The sequence below is a fragment of the Scyliorhinus canicula genome, chromosome 11 (genome assembly GCF_902713615.1).
Source record: "Scyliorhinus canicula chromosome 11, sScyCan1.1, whole genome shotgun sequence".
NCBI classification, from domain to species: Eukaryota; Metazoa; Chordata; class Chondrichthyes; order Carcharhiniformes; family Scyliorhinidae; genus Scyliorhinus; species Scyliorhinus canicula.
This window is the reverse complement of record NC_052156.1, coordinates 98,622,259-98,648,578: the sequence shown is the minus strand read 5'-3', so window position 1 is coordinate 98,648,578 and position 26,320 is coordinate 98,622,259. Positions and strand designations below refer to the sequence as shown.

Genomic DNA, 26,320 nt, shown 5'->3' with positions numbered 1-26,320 from the left:
GGTCGCGCGCCCTCAAACGCTGCCATTTTCTCCGTGGATCCTGGAGGTGCTGCTGCCGCCGCCGCCGCCATGTTCTCTTCGGGCCTGCTGACCGTCGCTGCAGCAAATCCCTTCAGCTCGCCCCGTTTCCAGCTCGTTTCCAATACCGCGGATGCTCACACGGCACAGTCCTCAGCCTCGAGCGATCTGACGGCACCTCCAGCTCGCCGCCGTTTCGCTGCTGCCGCCGCCCGAGCGGTTAAAGGTATGGGGGAAGGAGATAGCGAGGCCTGCATGCCGTGCTCAGCCCAGCCGGGGATGATAGCGCCCGGCCTCAGCCCCGGGCTGCCCTTGGCCGATGACCTCTGGGATTTGACGCCTCCCATGCCGGCCTCCACCCATCTCAGTCCCTATGGATAGTCAGGAATAAACTGTTCCATTTGGAGAGGATGTGAGGAAGAACAAATTAACTCAGAGCGCGGTTGCCTGGAGATCCTCATAACATTTAAGAACTATTTAGATCAGCAATTGGGATGCCCAGGCTGGAAAATGGGATTAGGACGATGGTTGATGACCAGCTCTCACCTGATGTGGCTTTCTTTCTCCTTTAAAACTATTATTACTCTGACTCTAATCCCATCTTCTCCACACCTACCCCAGCTCTCCATCTGTTCTCCTTCCTACTCTGGCTTTCTATCTCTTCATCTGACCTCTCTGCTCTGTTCTCATACTCTCATTTCCCACACAGAACAGGAAGAGAATAGCTGTGAATATGGCTCTGCTCGCTTCTATGCCCTGTGTGGCCTGGGTGGGATCCTCAGCTGTGGCTCCACACACACTGCTGTGGTGCCTTTGGACCTGGTGAAATGCAGAATTCAGGTTTGTTGTATGCAGCATGGTCACTTGCTGGCACAGAGGATGAGGCACTGGAGTGCCCAGCTTGGCTTATTTTGAGCGTTAGGTTTAGGGGCTCCCCTGGAACCTGAGCATCTTTACTATGGCAGGGATCCATGTGTTGCATGTTGAGCCAACTAACTGCATGGTGTGTCTTTTTTATTGCAACTGCAGAGGAATACAGCTGTGAATATGGCTCTCCCAAGTTTTATGCTTTGTGTGGCTTTGGAGGTATCTTGAGTTGTGGTCTAACACACACTGCTGTTGTGCCCTTGGATCTGGTGAAGTGTCGCATTCAGGTGTGTATTTAATTTTAACATGAGCTGTACCTGTGAAAGGTTTCAGACCATGAAGCCCATCTTTCTAGTTTTGTTCCTAAAATAACCTGACTGGTGATGAGATTTTTGGAAACATTGTACTAATTTAATTATAAGAATGATGGTTTGTTAAATTGCAGGTAGTTGTTGAGTGACAACTTGTGTCAATCAAATAAATGTTAAATTTTTGTCAATGAAATAATTCTTGTAATTTTTATTTTCTGCACTAGCTTGACTAACTGCATAAAGTTATGAAGTATGTTTCTTTTTTTTAATGAGTGGAATACTATCCCACCAGTGTCACCAATAATGTTGCCAATTCTGGGGTATCTACTTAGTCCGATATTAATCTGGCCGTTATTAATGAATATTGCTTTCAGAGTCGCCAGGTATCAAATGATACCACCACAAGGTTCAACCGGATATCGATCACAGATCCAACAACCAGTTAGTTCAAGTTCAATAATAGTTTATTTACACACACGATTAACTCACACGTGCAACATAAAACACTACAAATAAATTATACCTAACACTACAACAACCTGTACTTAACTTCAGGCACCCGGCTTTAGCAGAGGAACAAGGCCTTTGTTTGGATCTGGAGTGGCTGGGTCTGGAGAAGTAACTGGTTCTGCTGGGCTCATTTGTTTGGTAGCGGTTGTTGATCTTGAACTTGCTTCTGGTCGTGGTGCTGCAGTTGGCTTCAGGGCCAAAAGAGATCAAACGCATGGGGGTTTTGCGCTCTTTTGGGCAATCCTTAACTTTGGACCCAATAATTCGGCAGGCTCTGATTACTGCCTTTGTTTTGAACCAATAAAGGGGTGGGTGCCTTGATGGCTGGGCGTGTCCTGTTTGGTCATTGACCATTGATTTTTGGGCTTCCTGGGTGAAGGGACTGGCGCCGATGTGTCTGGATTTGTATCTCATACCTGAGTACCTGTCTTTTGTCCTGGGGAAAATGGGCCATTAGAATGTAAATCAGTTGGGGGTGGGTGGGTTTTGATGGTGCCTGGTTCTCTAGTGGCAACTGTACACTAAAGCTCTGAGTTTGTCTGGATCCTGCATTGGCCATATTTCCCTTGATTCTTTGCATGTGGCCATATTTACCTTTGTGAGTGGCCCTCCCAGATGGCTACAAGTAGGTCTTGCAATAATGTGTTCTGCCATTTTTATTGACATTGCTATTTCATTTTAATACGTCCCCCTCTTCTGACTAGTTACAGCCAATGGTTTGACAAAGCCATTCATGGCTTTTCCTTTGGTTAAAATGTATTTTTTTTTAACCCAAAACTGGGAACAGAGTGGAATACTGATTTGAGTGGAGGCTTTACATAAGTGTCTGCAGGTCACCTTGCATAGAATTTATTAAGAATTAACTAGTATTTGTACGGTGTGGCCCGAGGTCACTTGCTGGTATTAAATTGGAGCCGAATGCACATTTTGACCACAGCAAGACCCCACAATCTGTAATTGATGATGACCGTGACTTAAAAAGATGATTGATTGCTGGAGAAATCCCCTGCCCCCAAGCTTATTGAAAAATAACAGCCCACCTGCAAAGACTGTAACATCTTATTTCAATCATCGGATACAGCAGACGATCACTTTTTGAAAAATATTTTATTGAGGTATATTTACAAATCAAACACACAACCAACCAACAAGGCTGCAAATAACCAAATCCACTAAATATCAACCACCCCCACCATTTAGCTCCTCGACATCTCCATTTTGTTGCCTGCCCCCCCCCCCCCCCCCCCCCCCCCCCCAAACAGATTGTTCTCAAAGAAGTCGGTAATGGCTGCCATGTCCGGGCAAACCCCTCCACAGACCCTCTTGAGGCGAACTTAAATCTTTTCCAGCTGAAAGAAACTGCCAGGTCACTCACCCATGCCCCTGGGTTTAGGGGCTCCAAGTCCCTCCTGTCTAACACGTCCGTCTCTGGGCTATCAGGGAGGTAAAGGCCAAGACATTGGCGTCTCCTGCCTCCTGGACTCCCGGGGCCCTCTGACACTCCAAAGATCACGACTTCTCGACCTTCAATTTCAAAACCTCCAAGATAACTTCAACAAACCCCTGCCAGAATCCCCCAAAACATGTGGACATGATGGGCTCCCTCCCAATCCATCTACTCCTTTTAAATTTATGACCTCTCCTACCCCAGTTCTTGACTCCACCTTGACTTTCAGTCCCTGAGGTAGCAGGTGAGGCAAGGACGGCACCTGCTTCCGGACAAAATTCCTCACCAGGACCTCTCCTCAACTGCCCAACCACCTTGCCCGTGGATATCAGCCGAAATTCCATCTGGAGTTTCTGCCATTCCCTCAACAACCCTGACTCCGGGGCCTCCGAATACCTCCTATCCACCTGCAAAGTCTCATCCACTAACCTTGCTAGCTCTGACCACCACCATCACTACTACTACAGGAAATCCATGTCCAGGTTTGTGCTCACTCACTTGAGGCCCTGATCTGGGCGGTGTGTTCTCTGATGGTCTTCTGGAGGGGGTTGTATGGTTTCTTGATGTTGTTCAATGGACAACTGATCTGCATTGGGGCAGAGCACTTCGGAGTCCATGTCCAGAGAGGATAGAAGTGCAGGTGGGCTGCGTCTGGGTGAACTCTTGAGTCGCAGGAGAGGGCACTGAATCTGCCAAATGCTTGCGACATATTGTTTTAGGAGTGGAGCTGCTGGTGGGAGGGGGTGGTGGTGGGTTGGGGGAAGTGTTGCTGTTAATGTATTTGCTTCCGCAACCTCCACTGGCAGTGCGTTCCAGGAGCTCATTGCCCTCTTTTTAAAAAAAAAAAAAACTGCCTTGCACATACCTCTAAACTTTGTCCGACGGACCTTAAACCTATGCCTGTGTCTGACCCCTCCACCCTTGGAAACAGTGCCACTCTATCCATGCCCCTTATAATCTAGAGTAGTTATCCCAAGCTCCAATTTCTTGTCTCCCTTGCCCCTTCAGCTATTCTCAAGAGAATTTGCCATTTTCTTTTTTTTTAAATATTTTTATTAGGGTGTTTGCAAGTTTTTATGATAACAATAGCAGCGACATGAACATGGTACAATAAGCATTTTGACCCCCATCCTAATCTTCACACCCCCCAACAATAAAACAACAGTCTGACCCTTTGCTGACATTTTAATTTTATCCAGGAAAGTCGACGACCGGCTGCCATCTCTGGGTGAACCCTACCGTTGACTGACTTGAGGCGAACTTTATTTTCTCGACTGAGAAACCTAGCCATGTCACTGACCTAGGTCTCTGCTCTTGGTGGGGGGCGCTTTGAGTTCCTCCACATAAGATCCGTCTGGTAGGGAGGCAAGGCATTCGCCTCTTTTGCCCCCTGAAATCCCAGCTCTTCCAACACTCCCAAGATCGCCACCTCTGGACTCTGCACCACCCGTGTTTTGAGTACCGTGGATATTGCCTTAGCAAAACTCTCAACCTTCATGTGGACATGCTGGGCTTCCACACACACCTGTCCTCTACCCGAAAAAACTTGCTCATCCTAGCCACCATCATGTGTGACCGCTGGACTACCTGACTAATCCTGATACAACCGATGCAGATCAGTTGTCCATTGGACAACATCAAAAAACCATACAATCCCCTCCAGAAGCCATGATGAGGATGTATTAACCCTGCTTAGGGCATCCGCCCACAGACCGCCTCTATCTCTCCTAGCTCGTCCTCCCACTTGCCCTTAAACTCCTCCACCGTCCTCCGATTCCAAAAGTTCCTCATAAATATCTGATACCTTCCCCTCTCCCACCCAGGTACTGGAGACTATTCTGTGCTGTATCCCCTGTGGTGGCAGCAGCGGGAAGGCCAGAACCTGCCTTCTCGAGGTCTCGCACCTGCAGATACTTAAACACATGCCCTGCTGGCAATTCAAATTTATCCTCCCAAGGCTTTCAATCTGGGGAAGCTCCCGTCTATAAATAGATCCCTCACCTTCTAATTCCTACCATTCTAATTTTGCCATCTCCGGAACCCACCATTCAGCCTACCTGGTACAAACCGATGATTATTATAAATCGGGATCCAAACCGATGCTGCCTCCACTCTCTTGTATCTCCTCCTTCACTCGCGGGGTTTTACCCGCCCACACAACACCCGCAATAACCTTATAGACTCGCTTGGAAAGGCCCTCGGGACGAAGGTGGATGCACTGAAAGACAAACAGAAATCTGGGGAGTACTGTCATTTTCACACTCTGTACCCTCCTTGCCAGTGATAGCAGGAGCATGCCCCATCTCTTAAAGTCCCCTCCCATTTGTTCTACAAACTGGGATAGGTTGAACTTGTGCAGTGCCTCCCATTCCTGGACCACCTGGATTCACAGATACCGAAAGCTCCTTCCTACCATTCCAAGCGGCAGTTCTCCCAGTCTCTTTTCCTGCCCTCTTGCCTGGACCGTGAACATCTTGCTTTTCCCCCATGTTCAATTTTTCCCCCAAAAAAATACCAAATTCCCTGAGCATCTGCATAACTTCCCCTGGGATGGTGTCCTCCAACGGGTCTGAAATGCTGAACCTGCCCTTTCCAGTTCCTAGAGGCTCTTAGCGCCATGGCAAGTGGCTACATGGCCAGAGCAAACAGTAACAGGGAGAGGGTTAGTCCCTCGGTGTCGTTTAAAATACCCCGGCCTCAGCCAGGTCATGTACTCTCTCTACTGGTGTCTGATAGAGCAACTGCACCCAGTCAATGAAGCCCTCGCCAAACCTTCCCAATGCCTCCCACAGGTAATCCCACTCCACCTGATCAAAAGCCTTCTCCGCATCCATCGCTACCACCACCTCCATCTCCCCTCCTTCTGATGGCATCATAACATTTAAATGCTTTCAAACATTTTCCGTGATTTGCTTGCCCTTTACAAATCCCATCTGGTCTTCCTCTGTCACCCTGGGATACAATCCTCTATCCTTGTGGCCAGTATCTTAGCCAGCAGTTTGACATCGACATTCAGTAGAGAAATTGGCCTGTATGATCCTCATTGCTCTGGATCCTTCTCCCGTTTCAGGATCAATGAAATCGACGCCTGTGACATTGTTGGGGGGAGGGCTCCCTTCTCTCTTGCTTCATGAAATGTCATCACCAGCAGTGGGCTCGACATCTCTGCAAACTTGTAGAATTCCACCAGGTAGCTATCTGGCTCAGGTGTCTTCCCCAACTGCATGCCCTCCAGCCCCTCAGTTATTTCCTCAATTTCAGTTGGGGCTCCCAGCCCTTCCACCAGATCCTCATCCACCCTCTGGAATCTCAACTGACCCAAGAAGTGCTTCATCCCCTCCACCCCAGCTGGGGGTTCTGATGTAAAAGGGCTTAAACACCTCATTCATCCCCACTGGGTCCAGGACTGTAATTTCCACCTCTACTCTTACTCACCCTATTTTCCTGGCAGCCTCCCTTTTTCTGAGCTGGTGCGCTAACATTCTGCTTGCCTTTTCCCCATACTCATAAATCCCTCCCCCCCCCCCCCCCCCACCCCTTGCCTTCCTCAGCTGTTACACCACTTTCCCTGTAGTCAACAGCCCAAACTCTACCTGTAACCTCTGCCGCTCCCTCAAGTAGCCCTGTGTCTGGGGCCTCCAAGTATCTCCTGTCCATCTGGAGTATCTCCTCAACTAACCTATCCCCCTCAGCCTATTCCACCTTTTCTCTGTGGGCCCGTATCGAGATTAATTCCCCTCTGACCACTGCCTTCAAAGCTTCCCAAACCGTTGCTGCAGATACCTCCCCTTATCATTTGTTTCCAGGTAGTTTTGGGTGGACTTGTTCACTTTGTCCGCTCAACAACCCACATCCAGCCTCAATAGCGGGTGTTGTCCTCTCTCCAAACTAACCTGTAGATCCACCCAATGTGGGGCATGATCCAACACTCTGATTGCCGAGTACTCGTATCCATTAAACCCCCCCCCCCCGCTGCTCCATTAACCCTTTTAGTTACTTTGCCATTCCTGGCACCCTGCCCGTTTTCGAGCTTGACCGATAACTGTGTTGAAGTCCCCTCCCATGACCCAACTTATGGGAGTGCAGGTCCGTTCTCTTCCACAGCATCCTCTTTATGAACTCCACATCGTCCCAATTTGGCGCATACACGTTTACCAGTACCACCTGCACCCCCTCCAATTTCCCACTGACCATAATGTACCCGCCTCCCACATCCGAAACTGTTCTACCTGCCTCAAACACCATCTGCTTGTCGATCAGAATCGTGACCTGTCTAGTCCCGAGTGAAAGACCTGACCGACCCAACCTTTCCTTAATCCAATCTGGCCAGCTACTCTAACGTGCATCTCCTGCAGCATTACCACGTCCACCTTCAGGCTTCTCCAATGCGCAAACACATGTGCCCTCTTGACCGGCCTGTTGAGCTGTCGTAGATTCCAGGTAATCAGCCTAGTTTTGGGGGGGGGGGGGTCATTGCCCCACTTCACCGATCAGCTAAGCCCTTTCTTAGGCCAGTCTCCAGCCCGTGCTCTGCGCCTCCACCAGCCCGCCCCGAGCAGCCTCTGCCTCTGACCTCCTCTCTGCCCCTCAGCAACAGTCCCTCCCTCGCCAGCAGAACATTCTATCTCTCACCTATTGTTCCACCACCCCCCCTACTCGTGCACACATATTCCAATGACAAACAATCCCAACACAATTGCCCGCCAGAGAAAAACACTGCGAAACAAAGTAAAGATCAAGCAAGAGATCCAACATCTAAATAAACACATCCTCCAACAGTGCAAATGTAAACTTTAACTCGCTCAGCTCTGCAAGTGGCCTCAAATCAGTACAGAAGGCATTACAAATAGCATCCACAAAACAAGAAACTTTTTAAAAACATGAATGCTGCAGCAAAGTTCCAAAAGTTCAGTCCACCACCAGTCCTTTCCTTTTCGTGAAGTCTAGTGCTTCCTCAGGCGACTCAATAAAAAGTCACCTTTTTGCTCCTCGTACGTGACCCAGAGACAGGCAGGATACAGCAGTCTGAACTTCACCTTTTTCCTTAAAAAGGGTCGACCTGGTCTAAAGCCCGCTCTTCTGGTCACCTCCGCACTCTGGTCCATGTCTGCTTGGCCCACTGTAAAATGTGCTCCCTATCCAAGTACTTGTGGAATCTCACCACCGTTGCTCTCGGGGGAGTGGGGGGGTCTGAATTTGACATTTTCTTAACATGAAATAATACTGATGGAAGCCATGCATGCAAGTACTGAGATGCGGAGGGAGATTTAATTGATTCATATGCTGTAATTATATCCATCTGGCATTATGCTGGTGACTGGTAAATCAATGTGTGCTTGACAATGAATGCAGTTTTGCCAGATTTGGGTTTGTTGGAATCTAGATTGACTATCACCGGAATCACAGGAATGTTTCATTCCCTGTTCTAGGGTGTGGCATGTAGACTTTGTCTTCATATTAAATATTTTTTACATTGTGATTAGGTGGATCCTGGAAAATACCAGAGCATCTTCAAAGGGTTTTCTATCACTCTGAAAGAAGATGGTATCCGTGGTCTGGGAAAAGGATGGGCTCCAACCTTCATTGGCTATTCAATGCAAGGGTTGTGCAAATTTGGTTTCTATGAAGTTTTCAAGAATGTTTATGGTGACTTGCTGGGTGAAGTAAGTATTTTTCAAATCTTCTGTCTAGCTTCTAATGAAGGTTGCATTTTCCTGTTATAATTGAACTATAGTTGGTGCTACACAGTTAGAAATGTGAGAAGCATTCCGCTAATGGAATATATAAGAGGAGAGGGAAGTTGAACACCGATGTGTTGGGCTTGAAAATAGAGGTTGAAGTCTTTTCGTTGGTTGGTTTATTTGGGGGCCAGCATTAACCACCGGTCAGATGATACAGTTTTGATTTGAAGTTTATCTACTAGGGAGGATTAGCCCAAAACCACTGTTCTAAATATCCAGGCAAACAAAAAGTCAAAGAAGTCAGCACGGTAGCATTGTGGATAGCACAATCGCTTCACAGCTCCAGGGTCCCAGGTTCGATTCCAGCTTGGGTCACTGTCTGTGTGGAGTCTGCACATCCTCCCGTGTGTGCGTGGATTTCCTCCGGGTGCTCCGGTTTCCTCCCACAGTCCAACGGTGTGCAGGTTAGGTGGATTGGCCATGATAAATTGCCCTTGGTGTCCAAGGTTGCCCTTGGTGTTGGGTGGGGTTGCTGGTTTATGGGGATAGGGTGGAGGTGTTAAACTTGGGTGGGGTGCTCTTTCCAGGAGCCGGTGCAGACTCGATGGGCCAAATGGCCTCCTTCTGCATTGTAAATTCTATGTAAGTCAATCAGGACAAACTGGCCAGTTAGAAAGATGAGCCTTGAGTTTTGACGGTCAAATATCTGAGTTTGGCCGTGAGGTTTGCACACTGATGGACACGTTGGCATCTACCCAAGGTGTCATGCAGAATCGGTGCAGAGCTATAATAATATGGAGTTGTCCCTACTTCTGTAGTTTCGGAATGTGTTATCTATGGCCCAGTTGCAGAATGCATTATCTATAGGGTGAGGGTTAACTGGATATGTTGGTTTTGATGAGGCATTGTGCAGCATTAATAATTTTTTAAAAATAAATAAATTTAGAGTACCCAATTATTCTTTTCCAATTAAGGGGAAATTTAGCATGTCCAATCCACCTACCTGCTCACTTTTGGCTTGTGGGGGTGAAACCCACGCAGACACGGAGAATGTGCAAACTCCACACATGCAGTGACCCGGGGCCAGGATCGAACCCGGGTCACAGCACCATAGGCAGTGGTGTTAACCACTGTGCCGCCCTAGCATTAGTAAAATTAATGCTGATCATTTCACATTTTCCTTTTAGGGTTTTTCTTTTAATTATTGCAGCTTTAGGAGTTTTGTGTACTTTAATTTTTTTAGTAAAATGCACTTTTTAAAGAAATTCCCAGATTTTCATGCCAGGAGATAGTAGTTTTATAGCCAGTAGGAGTGCAGTGACTAGTTTTGCTCTTCACCACCTTACCCTCTTCCATTCCTTTAATTGTATGTTAGTGATCAATCTTTGAAACTACACTAGATTTCAATGTGAAAAGTCTCTCATTTTGAGAACGATTAAATATTCATCAGGAAAGGTATAATCTTGCTTCTTCATTTTAGGAAAATGCGTACCTCTGGCGCACGTCTCTGTATCTTGCTGCATCTGCCAGTGCTGAATTCTTCGCTGATATTGCACTTTCTCCAATGGAGGCTTGTAAGGTCCGAATTCAAACCCAACCTGGTTTTGCAAACACTCTGAGAGAAGCTTTTCCTAAAATGCGGGCTGAAGAAGGAGTTTGGGCGTAAGTGTGAATCGTATTCATTGACTAAAACTTGACACAACACATTCCTTAGATCCACCTTTGTGATATATCTGTTTTACTGTATTGGCAGACCTCGTGTATCATGGGATCTCCTGTATGGTTATCAGATATTCCACAACTTCTGTGGTTGTATAGTCAAAGGTGCTTGAGTCATTGATGTGTGAGAATAATATGCCTGCAAATTGGCCATATGTGTTTCAGTGGGCCTGTATTCAGCATGCTTTTATCTGTCATTGGGACCTGGCTGGTTTGCAGACACAAACTATTTTTTGTTTATTTACGCGGGTATGTGCAAATTAGGACAAGGGCACTCAGCCCACTGAGGCCGCACTAACTATCCCCATATCCCTTGCTATCTAGAAATTTATCGATCTATGTTGAAAATGCATAAAGACAGCCCTCTGGAACAGAAAATTTCAAACACCACCCCTGAGTGAATAAATTCCTCCTAATTTCCATCCTAAATGGCTTAATCTGAAACTGGCCCCATTCCACGCCCAAATACCAATTGTGGAGAAACATCCTTTTATCCATCTACCCTGTAATGTTCTGTAAGCATTTGGTATGCTCCAAAGAGATCATTTCTCATTCTTCTGAACTGTGGAGAATGTAGGTCCGATCTCCTTAATCTCCTGTTGTAGGGTCTCCCCAGGGTTCAGTTTAGTGAATCTTTATCCATTTCTTCCGTATGCTTCCTTTGATATGGAGACCAAAACAGTACACAATATCCTAGCCACAGTCTCCGAAGCTCTGTACAATGGTGCAAGACTACATTTGGTGCAACTGCATGTTGGCTATCTGGCTTATGAACAAGGGTGCCAGACCCCTTTTGACACTTCCACTCCCTCATCGGTTAACTACTCTGCACTTTGTTTTTCCACACTAGATTCCATCTACCAAGTTCTTTTCCCACTCAACTTGTCAAAATCTCCTTGAAGTGTCTTTGCATCCTCGTGCAACTCCTACCTAGTTTTGTCTTCAGCAAACTTGGATATATTAATTTGGTCTCCATCTCCAAATCTTTGATATTGATAGGGCCCAGGCACTTATTTTTTGGTATCCCACATCCTGCTAACGTGTGTCCTGTTCAATCGGGACTACTAATCCGGAGGCCGAGACTGGTGCTCTGGGGTCAAAGATGTGCCGCTTGGGTGAATTGGCCATGCTAAATTGTCCCTTGGTGTCAAAAAGGTTAGGTAGGGTTATGGGGGTAGAGTGGAGGAATGTGCTTAAAGTAGGGTGCTCTTTTCTTTCCAAGGGCAGGTGCAGACTTGATGGGCCAAATCGTCTCCTGCTGTGGGGATTCTATTGCTTTGAATCCCACCATGGCTTCAGGCCTAACTTAAGTTATGTTAATAACCCTGGAATGACTAAATCAGTAATAGTGACCCATGAAACCATTGTTTTGTTGTTTAAAAACCCATCTGGTTTACTAATATCCTTGACGGAAAGTTGTCCTTGCCTGGAGGTCCATTAACTCAGTTTTCTGGACGGGCTGGTTCATGAGCACAGGTTCAATTTCCATAGCGGCTGAGGTTATCCTCCATCTTGTTCATTGCCTGAAATGTGTTGACCTTTCAGGTAAATCACCGCCATGCTCATTAGTGAGTGATTGCTGAAGAACCTGTCTCAACCATGACTGTATCAGGAGTAATTTTTGCTGCCTACATCAAATGCACTGTCCTCATCTACACACCTGGTCACCTCTTTGAAAACATCAATCATGGGGTAGTCAATATTAGATCTAGTTATAAGTAATGAGAATATTTATCAAATACTGATAACATGATTTAATTTCGTGTAACGTTTGAAAGCATGTTTCTGACTCTAAAATTTTAGACTTTGGTATGGCTGACTTTAACAGGCTGAGACAGACTATCCAAGGTAAACTGGGAAGATCTGTTAATGAGTCATAGAATCGATGGCGCGGAGACAGGCCCTTCGGCCCGAACTGGTCCATGCAAACCAAAAAGCCCATCTAAGCTAACTCCATTTGGTCCACATCCCTCTAAACCTTTCCTATCCATGTATCTGTTTAAATGTCGTCAATGTCTCTGCCTCAACCACTCATCCGGCAGCTCATTCCACATATGTCCCTCCTTCTGTGTAAAAAGAAAGTTGCTCCTCAGGTTCCCATTAATTATTTCCCCCCTTAAAATTAAAACTTATGCCCTCTAGTTCTTGATTTCCCCAATCCTGGGGAAAAGACTCCTATCCACTCTAAGATCACGCCAAAGAAAAAAGTCCTAGCCTGTCCAATCTCTCCCTATAACTCAGTCCCTTGAGTCCTGGCAACATGCTTGCAAATCTCTTGTCAGACGACTGATCAGTGAAGAATATTTAAATTAGTACAGAGCAAGTATGTACCCTGAGAAGAAAAGGCTCCACTTCACCAAAAAGAAAGCAGCCATGGACAACTAAAGAGTTTGGGGACAGCATAAAATTAAAAGAAAGGGGTTACAAAAATGCGTGGATCCGGATGAATGGGATAGCTGCAAGGACCAGCAACAGGTCACAACGCAGCTTATAAGAGTGACTAAAAGGGATTATGAAAGGAAACGTGAAGGGGCATCAAAAGCAATAAGAGGGTGGACGAAAGCAATATAGGCATGCCTAAAAGCTGAACATGGTGATATTGTCATCAAAATGAGGAAGTGGTAGACAGTTGAACATATATAGAACATGCAGTGCAGAAGGAGGCCATTTGGCCCATCAAGTCTGCACCGACCCACATGTGGTGAGTGGGACACTGGATGGTGTGTGGGTGGTACTCATTAACGTATATGCTCTGAATTGGGATGATGTGGAATTTGAGGCAGGTATTGGGTAAGATCCCAGACTTAGAGTCACATAACTAGATCATGGGGCGGAGATTTTCTCCCATGTCCACAAGGTATGCCCTCTCATCGACGGGCCCACAGAAAAGATGGAACGGGCTGAGAGGGATAGGTTAGTTGAGATACTCCAGGTGGACAGGAGATACTTGGAGGCCCTGCCCGGATGCGGGCCTACTGAGGGGGTGGCGGAGGTTACAGGCAGGGTTTGGGCTGTTAACTACAGGGAAAGCGGTGGATCAGCTGAAGAAGGCAACGGGGGGTAATTTTCTGAGGATGGGGGAAAAGGCAAGCAGAATGTTCGTGCACCGGCTCAGAAAAAGGGAGGCGGCCAGGGAGATGGGGAGAGTAAAGAGTAGAGGTGGGACTACAGTCCTGGACCCAGTGGGGGGTGAATGAGGTGTTTAAGGACTTTTACAGCAAATTATGAGTCGGAGCCCCTGGCTGGGGTGGAGGGGATGAGGCAGTTTTTGGTCAGTTGAGGTTCTCGAGGCTGGATGAGGATCTGGTGGAAGTGCTGGGAGCCCCAGTTGAAATTGAGGAAAGAATTGAGGGGCTGGAGGGTATGCAGTCGGGCAAGGCCCTGGGGCTGGAAGGCTACCCGGTGGAATTCCAGTAGGTGTTTTCAGAGATATTGAGCCCACTGCTGGTGAGGACATTTAATGAAGCAAGAGAGAAGGAGACCCCCCCCCCCCCCCCCCCCCCCCCAAACAATGTCGCAGGCCTCAATTTCATTTCATTGATCCTGAAATGGAGATGGATCCGGAGCAATGCTGGTTATACAGGCCAATTTCTCTACTGAACGTTGACACCAAACTGCTGGCTAAGATACTGGCCACAAGGATAGAGGATTGTGTACTGGGGGTGATAGGGGAAGACCAGACGGGATTTGTCAAGGGCAGGCAACTCGCTGCCAATGTTCGAAAGCTTTTAAATGTTATGATCACCTCAGAAGGAGGGGAGATGGAGGTGGTAGTAGCAATGGATGCGGAGAAGGCTTTTGATTGGGTGGAGTGGGATTACTTGTGGGAGGCATTGGGAAGTTTTGGTGAGGGCTTCATTGACTGGGTGCGGTTGCTCTATCAGGCACCAGTAGCAAGTGTGCATACGAACCGGCTGAGGTCAGGCTATTTTAAACTACACAGAGGGACAAGGCAAGGGTGTCCCTCTCCCTGTTACTGTTTGCTTTGGCAATAGAGCCATTGGCCATGGCATTAAGAGCCTCTACAAACTGGAAAGGGCTGGTTCGGAGGTGGGGGGAGCAATGGGTCTCACTTTACGCAGATGACCTGCTCTTGTATATTTCAAACCCGTTGGAGGGGATGGAGGAAGTTATGCGGATCCTCGGGGGATGGGGGAAGTTACGCGGATCCTAGTGGAATTTGGTAATTTTTCGGTGTATAAATTGAACATGGGGGGGGGGCAAAAGATGTTCGCAGGAGAGGAGACTGGGAGAGCTGCCGTTTGGAACAGTAGGAAAGAGCTTTTGATGTGAGTCCAGGTTGCCTGGGAATGGAAGGCACTACACATGTTAAACCTATCCCAGCTGGTAGAACAAATGGGAGGGGACTTTGAGAGATGGGCCATGCTCCCACTATAACTGGCGGGGAGGGTGCAGAGTTTACAAATGACGGTCCTCCCCAGATTTCTGTTTGTCTTTCAGTGCATCCATCTTCTTCCCGAGGGCCTTTTTCAAGCGGGTGAAAAGGTTATTTTGGGCTTTGTGTGGACGGGTAAAACCCCGCGAGTGAAGCAAGTGTTGCTGGAGCGTAGTTGGGGTCAGAGTAGATTGGCGCTGCTGAACTTTTGCAATTACTGCTGGGTGCCTAATGTAGCCATGATTAGAAAGTGGGTAGTGGGGGAGGGGTCTGTTTGGGAGCAGATGAAGGCAGCATCATGTAAAGACACAAGTTTGGGAGCACTGGTAACGGCATCTCCTCCGTTCTCGCTGGCCTGATACTCCACAAGTCCGGTAGTGGTGGTGGCTTTGAGAATCTGTGGGCAGTGGAGGAGATATGAGAGTGGAGGGAGCATCGGTTTGGACCCCGATTTCATAATCATTGGTTTGTACCAGGTAGGCTGGATGGTGGGTTCCGGAGATGGCAAAGGGCAGGAATTAGGACGATGGGGGATCTGTAGATGGGTGCTTCCCTAGCTTGAAAGTCTTGGAGGATAAATTTGAATTGCCAGCCGGGAATAGGTTTAGGTATCTGCAGGTGCGAGACTTTTTGAGAAGGCAGGTTCCAGCCTTCCTGCTGCTGCCACCAGGGGGATACTGGACAGAGTAGTCTCCAGTACCTGGGTGGAAGAGGGGAAGGTGTCAGATATTTGCCAGGAACTGTTGGAATCGGAGGAAACTCCAGTGGAGGTGCTTGAGGGCAAGTGGGAGAACAAGCTAGGAGGAGAGATAGAGGCAGGTCTGTGGGTGGATGCCTTAAGCACGTTAGTAATCGCTTATTGTCACAGGTAGGCTTCAATGAAGTTACTGTGAAAAGCCCCTTTCCATCCTAATCCATGTGCTAGGCTTAGCCTGATACAATTCTTTGAGGAAGTGACAAAGATAATTGATGAGCGAAGGACTGTAGATGTCATATACATTTAGTAAGGCGTTTGATCAGGTTTCCCATGGCAGGTTGATGGAAAAAGTGAAGTCTTATTGGGTTCAGGGTGTACTAGCTAGATGGATAAAGAACTGGCTGGGCAACAGGAGACAGAGAGTAGTGGTGGAAGGGAGTGTCTCAAAATGGAGAAGGGTGACTAGTGGTGTTCCACAGGGATCTGTGCTCGGACCACTGTTGTTTGTGATCTACATAAATGACCTGTAGGAAGGTATAGGTAGTCTGATTAGCAAGTTTGCAGATGATACAAAGATTGATGGAGTTGCAGTTAGTGAGGAGGACTGTCAGAGAATAAAACAAAATATAGATAGATTGGAGAGTTGGGCAGAGAAATGGCAGATGGAGTTCAATCCTGGCAAATGCGAGGTGATGCATTTTGGAAGATCAAATTCAAGAGCGGACTATATGGTCAATGGAAGGGTCTTGGGGAAAATTGATGTACAGAGAGATCTGGGAGTTCAGGTCCATTGTACCCTGAAGGTGGCAACGCAGGTTGATAGTGGTCAAGAAGGCATACAGCATGCTTGCCTTCATCGGACGGGGTATTGAGTACAAGAGTCGGCAAGTCATGTTGCAGTTGTATAGGACTTTGGTTAGGCCACATTTGGAATACTGCACGCAGTTCTGGTCGCCACAATACCAGAAGGGTGTGGATGCTTTGGAGAGGGTGCAGAGGAGGTTCACCAGGATATTGCCTGGTATGGAGGGTGCTAGCTATGAAGAAAGGTTGAGTAGATTTAGGATTGTCTTTGTTGGAAAGACGGAGGTTGAGGGGGGACCTGATTGAGGTCTACAAAATTGAGAGGTATGGACAGGGTGGATAGCAACAAGTTTTTCCCAAGAGTGGGGGTGTCAGTTACAAGGGGTCACAATTTCAAGGTGAGAGGGGGAAAGTTTAAGGGAGATGTGCGTGGAAAGTTTTTTACGCAGAGGGTGGTGGGTTCCTGGAACGCTTTACCAGCGGAGGTGGTAGAGGCGGGCACGATAGCATCATTTAAGAGGCATCTAGACAGGTATATGAACGGGCGGGAACAGAGGGAAGTAGACCTTGGAAAATAGGAGACAGGTTTAGATAAAGGATCTGGATCGGCGCAGGCTGGGAGGGCTGAAGGGCCTGTTCCTGTGCTGTAATTTTCTTTGTTCTCTTTGTTCTAATTCAAGGCAGTCCACCGGCACACATGACGGTGACTAGGATGAGCAAGTTTTTTCGGGTAGAGGACAGGTGTGTGTGGAAGCCTAGCATGTCCACATGAAGCTTTAGAGGGTTTTGGCAGGGTTTTACTAAGGCAATGTCCACTGTATTCAAAACACGGGTGGTGCCGAGTCTGGAGGTGGTGATCGTTGGAGTGTCAGAAGAGTCGGGAGTTTAGGGGGCGAAAGAGGCCGCCATCTTGACCTTTTCCTCTGTGGTAGCCTGGATCTTATTAATGTGGAGGGACTCTAAGCTCCCTAGTGTCGAGACCTGGGTTAGTGATATGGCTGGGTTTCTCAGTCTTGAGAAAATAAAGTTCGCCTTAAGAGGGTCAATGGTTGGGTTCATCCGTGGGCTTCCACTTTAGTGTTAACTGAAGTGGAAGACCACGGAGTTGAGGGCAAATGATTGCTACAGTTAGGAAATTGGTTGAGTGGCAGGCGACCAGAGTGGGGGAATAATGCCGCAAAAGGTTGTGGAGGCCAAATCATGGAGTGTCTTTAAATGGAGATAGATGGGTTTTTTTGATCAATAAGGGGATATGGGGTTATGGGGAGAAGGCAACAGAATGGGACTGATCAGCCATGATTGAATGGCGGAGCAGACTCGATGGGCCGAGTGGCCTAATTCTGTTCCTATGTCTTTATGGTCTTACAAGTTGCTTCACAGCTCCAGGGTCCCAGGTTCTATTCCTGGCTTGGGTCACTGCGGAGTCTGCACGCTCTCCCCGTATCTGCGTGGGTTTCCTCTGGGTGCTCCTGTTTCCTCCCGCAGTCCAAAGATGTGCAGGTTAGGTGGACTGACGCAATAAATTGCTCTTGGTGTCCAAAAAGGTGAGGTGGAGTTATTGGGTTAAGGGGATAGGGTTGAGGTGTGGGCTTTAATAGGGTGCTCTTTCCAAGAGTCGGTGCAGACTCGATGGGCCGAATGGCCTCCTTCTGCAATGTAAATTCTATAATGGATAATTACTCCAGTTGGCAGCAGGTGACTAGTGGTTGACCACAGGGATTCTATGTTGGGGCCTCAATAATTCACACACTAGGGTATGGCATAGGAAGTCTTGAATCCAAATTTGCAGATGATACAATGTTTAAGTGGCATTGTAGACAGCCTGGATGATAGAAAATTGCAAGGAGATGTTTAATGGGTAAACCGTGGCAGATGGAATTTAATTTAAGCAAGTGTGCGATTTCTCTATCAGTTTAAGGTCCAAAATAGATAGAGTAGTTTCTAAATGGAAAGTGATTGGGTGCAGTGGATGTCCAAAGAGGAGGGTTCAAGTGCATAGGTCTTTAAAATGCAAGGAGCAAGTGCAAAAATATAATCAAATAGACAAATGGAATGCTTGCCTTTATAATCTAGAGGTCTGAAATATAAAGACACCAGAATTATGCTGCATCTGTACAAAACCCTGACCCCACTTGAAGCACTGAGCAGTTCTGGGCACCACACCGCGGGAAGAATATTTTGGTCTTGGGAGGGGTGAAACGTCGGTTTACAAAAATGATAACTGGATCTACAGGGGTTACGTTAAAAGGACAGATTACTCAAATTAAGACATATTTTCACTAGAATTTTGAAGGTTATGGGGTGATATAAAGAACAATACAGCACAGGAACAGGCCCTTTTAGTCAGCTCCCAAAAGTATACAAAACTTCAATCTTCACCAGCGGTATGACCACCTCACTGAACGCGCCATCCATGACTTAATCAAAGAACAAAGAAAATTGCAGCACAGGAACAGGCCATTCGGCCCTCCCAGCCTGCGCCGATCCAGATCCTTTATCTAAACCTGTCTCCTATTTTCCAAGGTCTACTTCCCTCTGTTCCCGCCAGTTCATATACCTGTCCAGATGCATCTTAAATGATGCTATCCTGCCCGCCTCTACCACCTCCGCTGGTAAAGCGCTCCAGGCACACACCACCCTCTGCGTAAAAAAACTTTCCCCCTCTCACCTTGAAATCGTGACCCCTTGTAACTGACACCCCCACTCTTGGGGAAAAGCTTGTTGCTATCCACCCTGTCCATACCCCTCATAATTTTGTAGACCTCAATCAGGTCCCCCCTCAACCTCCGTCTTTCCAACAAAAACAATCCTAATCTACTCAACCTTTCTTCATAGCTAGCACCCCCCATACCAGGCAACATCCTGGTGAACCTCCTCTGCACCCTCTCCAAAGCATCCACATCCTTCTGGTAATGTGGTGACCAGAACTGCACGCAGTATTCCAAATGTGGCCTAACTAAAGTCCTATACAACTGTAACATGACCTGCCTAGTCTTGTACTCAATACCCCGTCCGATGAAGGCAAGCATGCTGTGTATGCCTTCTTGACCACTATCAACCTGCGTTGCCACCTTCAGGGTACAATGGACCTGAACTCCCAGATCTCTCTGTACATCAATTTTCCCCAGGACCCTTCCATTGACCATATAGTTTGCTCTTGAATTTGATCTTCCAAAATGCATCACCTCACATTTGCCTGGATTGAACTCCATCTGCCATTTCTCTGCCCAACTCTCCAATCTATCTATATTTTGTTGTATTCTCTGACAGTCCTCCTCGCTATCTGCAACTCCACCAATCTTAGTATCATCTGCACATGGAGCACACCAGAATGATGGGGAGTGGGATAGCTTGATCTTGGTTTCGGACAAAGCTTGGCACAACATTGAGGGCTAAAGTGCCTGTTCTGTGCTGTACTGTTCTGTGTGTCATGTTAGAATATTGAAAACGGGAGGACAAGGATATTTCCACATCCAGCAAAAAGCAGAATTCATGCTAATGTGACAAAAAAATTCTATTCTGTCTGTCTTCGATTTTTGTCGAATACCTTGTTTTCACATTGTGTTTTTGGGTTGGTGGGAGGATCTTGCCTCCAGTATACTTGATCCAACTTGTACAAGTTAAATGAATTTTTCTGAAAATCTAGGAGGAACTGCTGGGCTGCCTTTGTGGAAACAGACTCTAGGACTTTGTTTGATAATTGTACCCTCCATCCAGGCAAAAGCAATGTCGGTTTCCGGGGATATTTAAGCAGCTGTTGCTGTTTAAGCTGAGATTTGGGTTAGTCCAGAAACGCATATTTACAGAAGAATGGGTTAGCATTTAATATTCCAACAATCCTGTCCTGGGTGGCATGAAGGCTTCTCTGAATTAACAGCCTTTTCATTTTTTTAATTCAACAGATTCTACAAAGGTCTTGTCCCCCTGTGGATGAGACAGATTCCCTACACAATGATGAAGTTTGCTTGCTTTGAGCGCACAGTAGAAGCACTGTACATGTATGTGGTGCCCAAACCTCGTGCTAATTGTACCAAAGCTGAGCAGCTGGTGGTGACTTTTGTTGCTGGTTATATTGGTAAGAAAATCCATTTGATTTGTCTCTGGTATGAACATACCCTTGGTTACTATTGGCACACTTGTGTAACTTTGTAAATAAGCTTGTCGGGTGCCTGGTTGCTCTCTTATTACGGCTCTACCCTCATCATTGTTTGTAAAAACCTTCCAATACTTTGTCTCCTATGAGGTTTGTTTGTGAAAATTAGCAATTCATCTCCATTTCCTTGTGTTGCAGAGGTTGGTTAACAATCTCAGACTTGCCAAAGGAGCAGTAACTCCATTCACCTGTTTGGTTCTGTATTTCTAACACCGCTCAATCTATTTTAAAAGTTTCCAATTGGATTTCCGCTTCTTGGCAAAGAATTTCTGAAGAACATGAGTACTTAGTCTTTCTTCTGCCATTTGAAGAGATCATGGTTTATCTATGACCTTGCCCCGGGTATCCCTTAATACCTATTGCTTAGCAAATTTGCCTCTGGATTAAAAGTTCCCAACTTTAAAATTTGTGTAGGAGTGTTTAATTTTACTCCCGAAAGGTGACGGGAAGTAGTTTTTCTGTCTCCTTAACCTGTTAAACTTTTTTTTTTTTGTTTTTTTTTATAAATTTAGATTAGCCAATTATTTTTTCCAATTAAGGGGCAATTTAGCGTGGCCAATCCACCTACTCTGCACATTTTTGGGTTGTGGGGGCGAAACCCACGCAGACACGGGGAGAACGTGCAAACTCCACACGGACAGTGACCCAGAGCCCGGATCGAACCTGGGACCTCGGCGCCGTGAGGTGGTTGTGCTAACCACTAGGCCACCGTGCTGCCCTTAACCTGTTAAACTTGATTAATTCACCAGCATACACATCTAAATTCTGAGGAGTTTCCCAATCCCAGTTTGTGCAATCTCAATCTAACTCCTAGAATCCAGGTATTATTCTGGTAAATTATGATACCTAATTGAGAGCAGACTTTGTGTGGCTGGGACATGCTTGGGCAATTTTCCACGTTACATGACAGTAACTACCGTGGCAGCTCAACTAGCGTTGGCTAATTCTGGAATGCAAGTCTTCAGTAAAGTAGCCGGGATGCTGTCTCACCCCATCGCTTATGCTGTATGCAGTGTGTTCAGCCGTTTCCTGATGTTATAGAATGAATTGAATTGACTGAGAACTGGAATCTGTGATGCTGCCAGGGACTTGGAAGGAAATTGATCAGGCTATCCAAAGAATTTCTGGCTTAAAGGCAATTGAGTATGACTGTCAGACTGTTGCTTGACCAGCCTGTGGAATAGCTCTCCATTTTCTTTGACACAAATTGCCACATGCGAGTGAAGGTGACTTTGCAGGGTCAGCTGAGTAGGGTATGCCTTTTTTCTTTCCAGTACTTGGGTCAATGCTGATCTGTTTTTCCAACTTCAGTGTTCTAATACAACAGATGGCTTGCTGGGTAATTTCAGAGGGCAGTTACGTGTCGATCATGCTGAGAGTCTGGAGTCTATTGAAATTTAATCAATTGCTGGGGTTGGATTTTAACTCTTATCATTGGAGCATTAGCCCAATCCTCTGGGTTACTTGTTCAGTAATGTTACCACTGTTACCATTCTATGGTCGAATAGGACTTTGCAAATAAGTACGTTGGCAGCAGAGCTTGGGTGACCTGAAGTTTACAAAGGGGGCTGGCTAGGAGTGTGTTGGAATTGTCTTGTTTAGAGATAACAAAAATGGCACACGGGTACGTGGCAGTTGCTGGGTGTCTGGGGGAATACTGCTGGTCAAATTTGAGTACACCCAATATTTGCACTCGCTCTCAACTACCCATCTCGGTAGCTGTTTCTCAATTTCACATGCTTCTATTTTGAAGCCTCTTGAACTTCAACTTTATCCAATGCCTCCTTACCTGTAATAAATTCATGTCGTAACCAGAAGAACTCCAGGCAAGAACTGGCAAAACAACCAGAGGAGAAACGAGATTCTTTTAAACTGATCTGGAATGCACAACCTGAATTTGTACAGGCTGAATCTGTTCCAGGCTGCATCATTCTATTTCGGTGGTTAATCCAGTCAGTATTCTGTGTGGCTCATTACAATTGACTGCTCAAAGTTCAGCTAGTTTGTGTTATCTGGTAATGAATGGCCTGGGTGCCATCTCCTACACTGATGGCTTCTGACAGAAACTCAGTTTTGTATTCCGATATATTTGAAAATAATTTGTTAGAATTCAAACCATTAGCACGGTGGCGCAGTGGGTTAGCCCTGTTCCCTCGGCGCCGAGGACCCAAGTTCGCTCCTGGCTCTGGGTCACTGTCCGTGTGGAGTTTGCACATTCTCCTTGTATTTGTGTGGGTTTCGCCCCCACAACCCAAAGGCTAGGTAGATTGGCCATGCTAAAATTGCCCCTTAATTGAAGAAAATTGATTGGGTACTCTAAATTTATAAAAAAAGAATTCAAACCATTACAGAGGGGTCAATTGTTATTACTCTGCCCAATGACTCCTATTTTGTAGAATTGACCACAATGTTTTGTTTCTTTCAGCTGGTGTGTTTTGTGCTATTGTCTCTCACCCTGCTGACTCTGTGGTGTCGGTGCTGAACAAGGAAAAGGGTAGCTCTGCAGTACAGGTTCTGAAAAGACTTGGACCTTTAGGTAGGCCATATTTCAGATGTGCAACACATCCAAATTAAACATGCAATCCTATACATTATGACTCCATTAACAACAATGTTTTATTTGCAGGAGTGTGGAAGGGGCTTATTGCCCGTATTATCATGATTGGTACTCTGACTGCCTTGCAGTGGTTTATCTACGACTCTGTTAAGGTATACTTCAGGCTTCCTCGCCCACCACCTCCAGAGATGCCAGCATCACTAAAGAAGAAACTTGGGCTGTAGGAAAATACATGGACTTAATTTGTTAACCCTGGTTCAGCCAGATATGTCGCTTCATAAGACGTGTAAAAAACAAAAGAGCTATTTAATACTGAAAGTATCATGTCTGTAATGTTGATGAGCTGTGACAGAGTGCAAAGTATTCAGCTTTGATTCAGAATAAAGAACTATGACCCAAGATGTGTATGTGTAATGTACAATTGGTTTATTTGCAGGGTCTGTTTCATGACTATTTGAGATTGAAACAAATTTAGTTCTTAAAATCGGTATTGGTAAAAAGTTAAACATCTTTGCTGTATTTATTTTTCACCATCTTATCACTAATCAGCAAAAGTTTAGAACTTCTTAGATGTTAGCAACTGTGTCTAAATTATTGACATTTATAAATTTAAATGCTAGTCATTGGAGATTTGGTCGGGACAGTTTTTATTTTTAGAAACTTGTGCTTCTTAGATCCACCTTTGGGATGTGTCTGTCAGGCCTCACTGGTAGATCTATTTCATCCTGGTGTTGGGCTCTCCAGTGGGCTGGCAGGTGACATTCATCAACTTCAGTGGTTGTACAGTCAAAGGTGCTTGAGTCATTGGTGTGTCAAAGTATTATACCTGCACGGTAGCCCCTCTGTTCTGATAGGAATAACGTGTTATTTCTGGCTGTTTCTGCCATCAAGTCTTTGCTGCTGTGTGGACATGTTTATCAAAGTCCATCTGGTTCAGATCTTGCAATGACATGAGATACTTGTTAGCTGCTCTGGCTGCTTAATGACCCCATGACAATTGCCATTGTGCTGAATCATCATTTGGTATAGAAATGCTGGCATAGGATCTTGATTGAATAAATGACTAACATTGCATTACCTGTAATGTTTTTGCATTGGCCATTTCAAAAGTGTTTTAACCTGACTAGCATTAAAATTGAACTACGGCACTCCTTTGTATATGTTAGTACTATGGGTTGTTCCACACTGAGTTTTGGTTATTGGGTCAGTAAGCATTAAAGAATATTTACAACTATCATTTTTTCTCATTTTATTCTCTCAATGTTCACTTCCTTATAATATTTCTGAGAATGGTTTTGCTCCTTTTTGGAGCTGCATGTCCCATGATCCAGGGCAACTGAGGTGGCTGCAGAGTTACTGGAATGGAGCCAGGAAGAGGCTTTGTTTCCCCTATTTCTTCCTTAGCCCAGGGCAGTAAATCAAAGCGCCTTGACTATTAAACTAGCCATCTCCTTGCAAGTCAAAAATTGAACTTGCTTGAGGGTGTGGAATGCGATGCCAGGGGAGGTTGTGGCAGCAGATACATAAGTGTTCAAAAGGCATCTTGACAGCTACATGGATAGGATGGTTATAGAGGGACTTGGCGCTAGGAAGTGCTGAGGGTTTTGGCCAAGGGTGGTATCATGACTGGTATAGGCTTGGAGGGCTGAAGGGCCTGTTCCTGTGCTGTATTCTTTTGTTCTTGATACCCCAAATGTGTTTGTATCTGGCTAGCTTTTCCATTCCCCATGTGATGTTGGGGGTGGGGTGGTTACAGATGTCCTTCACCAAGCAAAAAACATTGTGGAAGGAGGATGGTATGCAGTAGGAACTCTCCAGTGAACAAAACTGCCTTTTTTAAAAATAAGTGCCCCAATGCCCTTGCCTTATAATTACAGGCTTTGGTTTGCATTTTTAATGGCCCTGTTAATCTGTGTCTCAACTTTTTATTTATCCATGCACTCAACTCCTAGTTTGAGCAGGTATTTCTCCTGCTAAAAGGGACTGTTGCATTTATATTGGTTATTTGCCATTTATTAATCTTCAATCGGTCTTCTGTTTTCCCATCTGTTACCCAATTTGGTGTCAACTGCAAATGTTGAAGTCGATTATCCAATATACTAATTAGGAAGAGCAAGCCCCTCTAACCTGCTCTGCCATTATTAGGCCTCAACGATCCATTCCACCTATCTAAATAACTGACTCCTTTTCTACCTTTGCCATAAAAATTAATTGACCGACTTCCAGTGGTGACCATGCGTGGGTAAGTCGTGTTTTCGGCAGCTCCCACTGCTAACAGACTAATGGGCCCTTTTAAGGAGCTTTGGCGGCCCCTTTTTGATGCAAACTGCGCTAGAAGGCTCCCTGCAGCAGTTTATGGAGGGGAGCAGGATGACCAAACAAAACAACCAGTGAGAAGCGGCAGGAATGGGTGCGGGGAACAGAAAATGGCGGTCGGCTTGGATCAGGCAGTGTGGGCCCTGTGGTCGTGGGAACAGCAGGAGTCCCTTAGAAGCTGCTTTGCTGCCCAGAAAACGGAGATGCTGGCCCAATGAAGGCCTCAATGGAGAAAATGGTTGAGACCCAGAAAAAACAGGAGAAGGCAATCAAGGAGATTGAGAAAAAGGTCTCTGATAATGACGCGATACTGGGTCTGGCCGTCAGTGTGCTGATGCATAACATGGTGGCAGGAGAGGCTGGAAGACCTTGAAAACAGGTCCAGGAGGCAAAGCCTGCGCATTCTGGGCCTACCTGAGGGTGCAGAGGGGTCAGACGCAAGTGCGTTCATTACCACGTTACTGGGGACCCTGGTGGGGTCAGGAGCATTCCCATGGCCTCTGGAACTGGATGGGGCGCCTTGCCAGGAAGCCTAAAACGAATGAACCGCCGAGGGCCATGGTGGTACGGTTCCACCGCTTCTCGGATATGGAACAAGTCCTGCGATGGGCTAAAAAGGAGCGGAGCAGCAGTTGGGAGAACAGCGTAATCTGCATCTACCAGGACCTCTGAGCAGAACTGGCTAAAAGGCGCCCTGGATTCAACTGGGCTAAGGCGGCCCTCCACAGCAAAGGGGTGAAGTTCAGGCTATTGCATCCAGCGAGGCTGTGGGGTCACGTATCAAGATCGCCACCATTACTTTGATACACCGGACGAAGCGTGGAATTTTATCAAGCAAGAAAAG

General features: G+C 46.3%; 1 protein-coding gene and 2 non-coding genes across 4 annotated transcripts; all 3 read left to right on the top strand.

The window, feature by feature from the left end:
• LOC119973219 (phosphate carrier protein, mitochondrial-like) lies at nt 1-24,395 on the top strand. 2 transcript variants are annotated; one of them, XM_038810884.1, is made up of 7 exons: nt 1-244; nt 728-858; nt 8,637-8,816; nt 10,315-10,496; nt 20,353-20,525; nt 23,029-23,139; nt 23,230-24,395. In XM_038810884.1, exons 1-7 carry the CDS (start codon nt 70-72, stop codon nt 23,382-23,384), a joined length of 1,107 nt encoding a protein of 368 aa, XP_038666812.1. In that variant the 5' UTR covers nt 1-69; the 3' UTR covers nt 23,385-24,395. The 2 variants fall into 2 exon arrangements, with proteins under 2 accessions (XP_038666812.1, XP_038666813.1); XM_038810885.1 differs by lacking the exon at nt 728-858 and adding an exon at nt 1,048-1,172 and having other exon boundaries at nt 4-244.
• On the top strand, nt 10,535-10,777 carry LOC119974071. The gene has a single exon (XR_005462458.1). It is a non-coding gene; the product is annotated as a small nucleolar RNA SNORA53 (small nucleolar RNA).
• Nucleotides 23,821-24,073, top strand: LOC119974072. Its single transcript, XR_005462459.1, has one exon. It is a non-coding gene; the product is annotated as a small nucleolar RNA SNORA53 (small nucleolar RNA).
• Nucleotides 24,396-26,320: the final 1,925 nt, after the last annotated feature.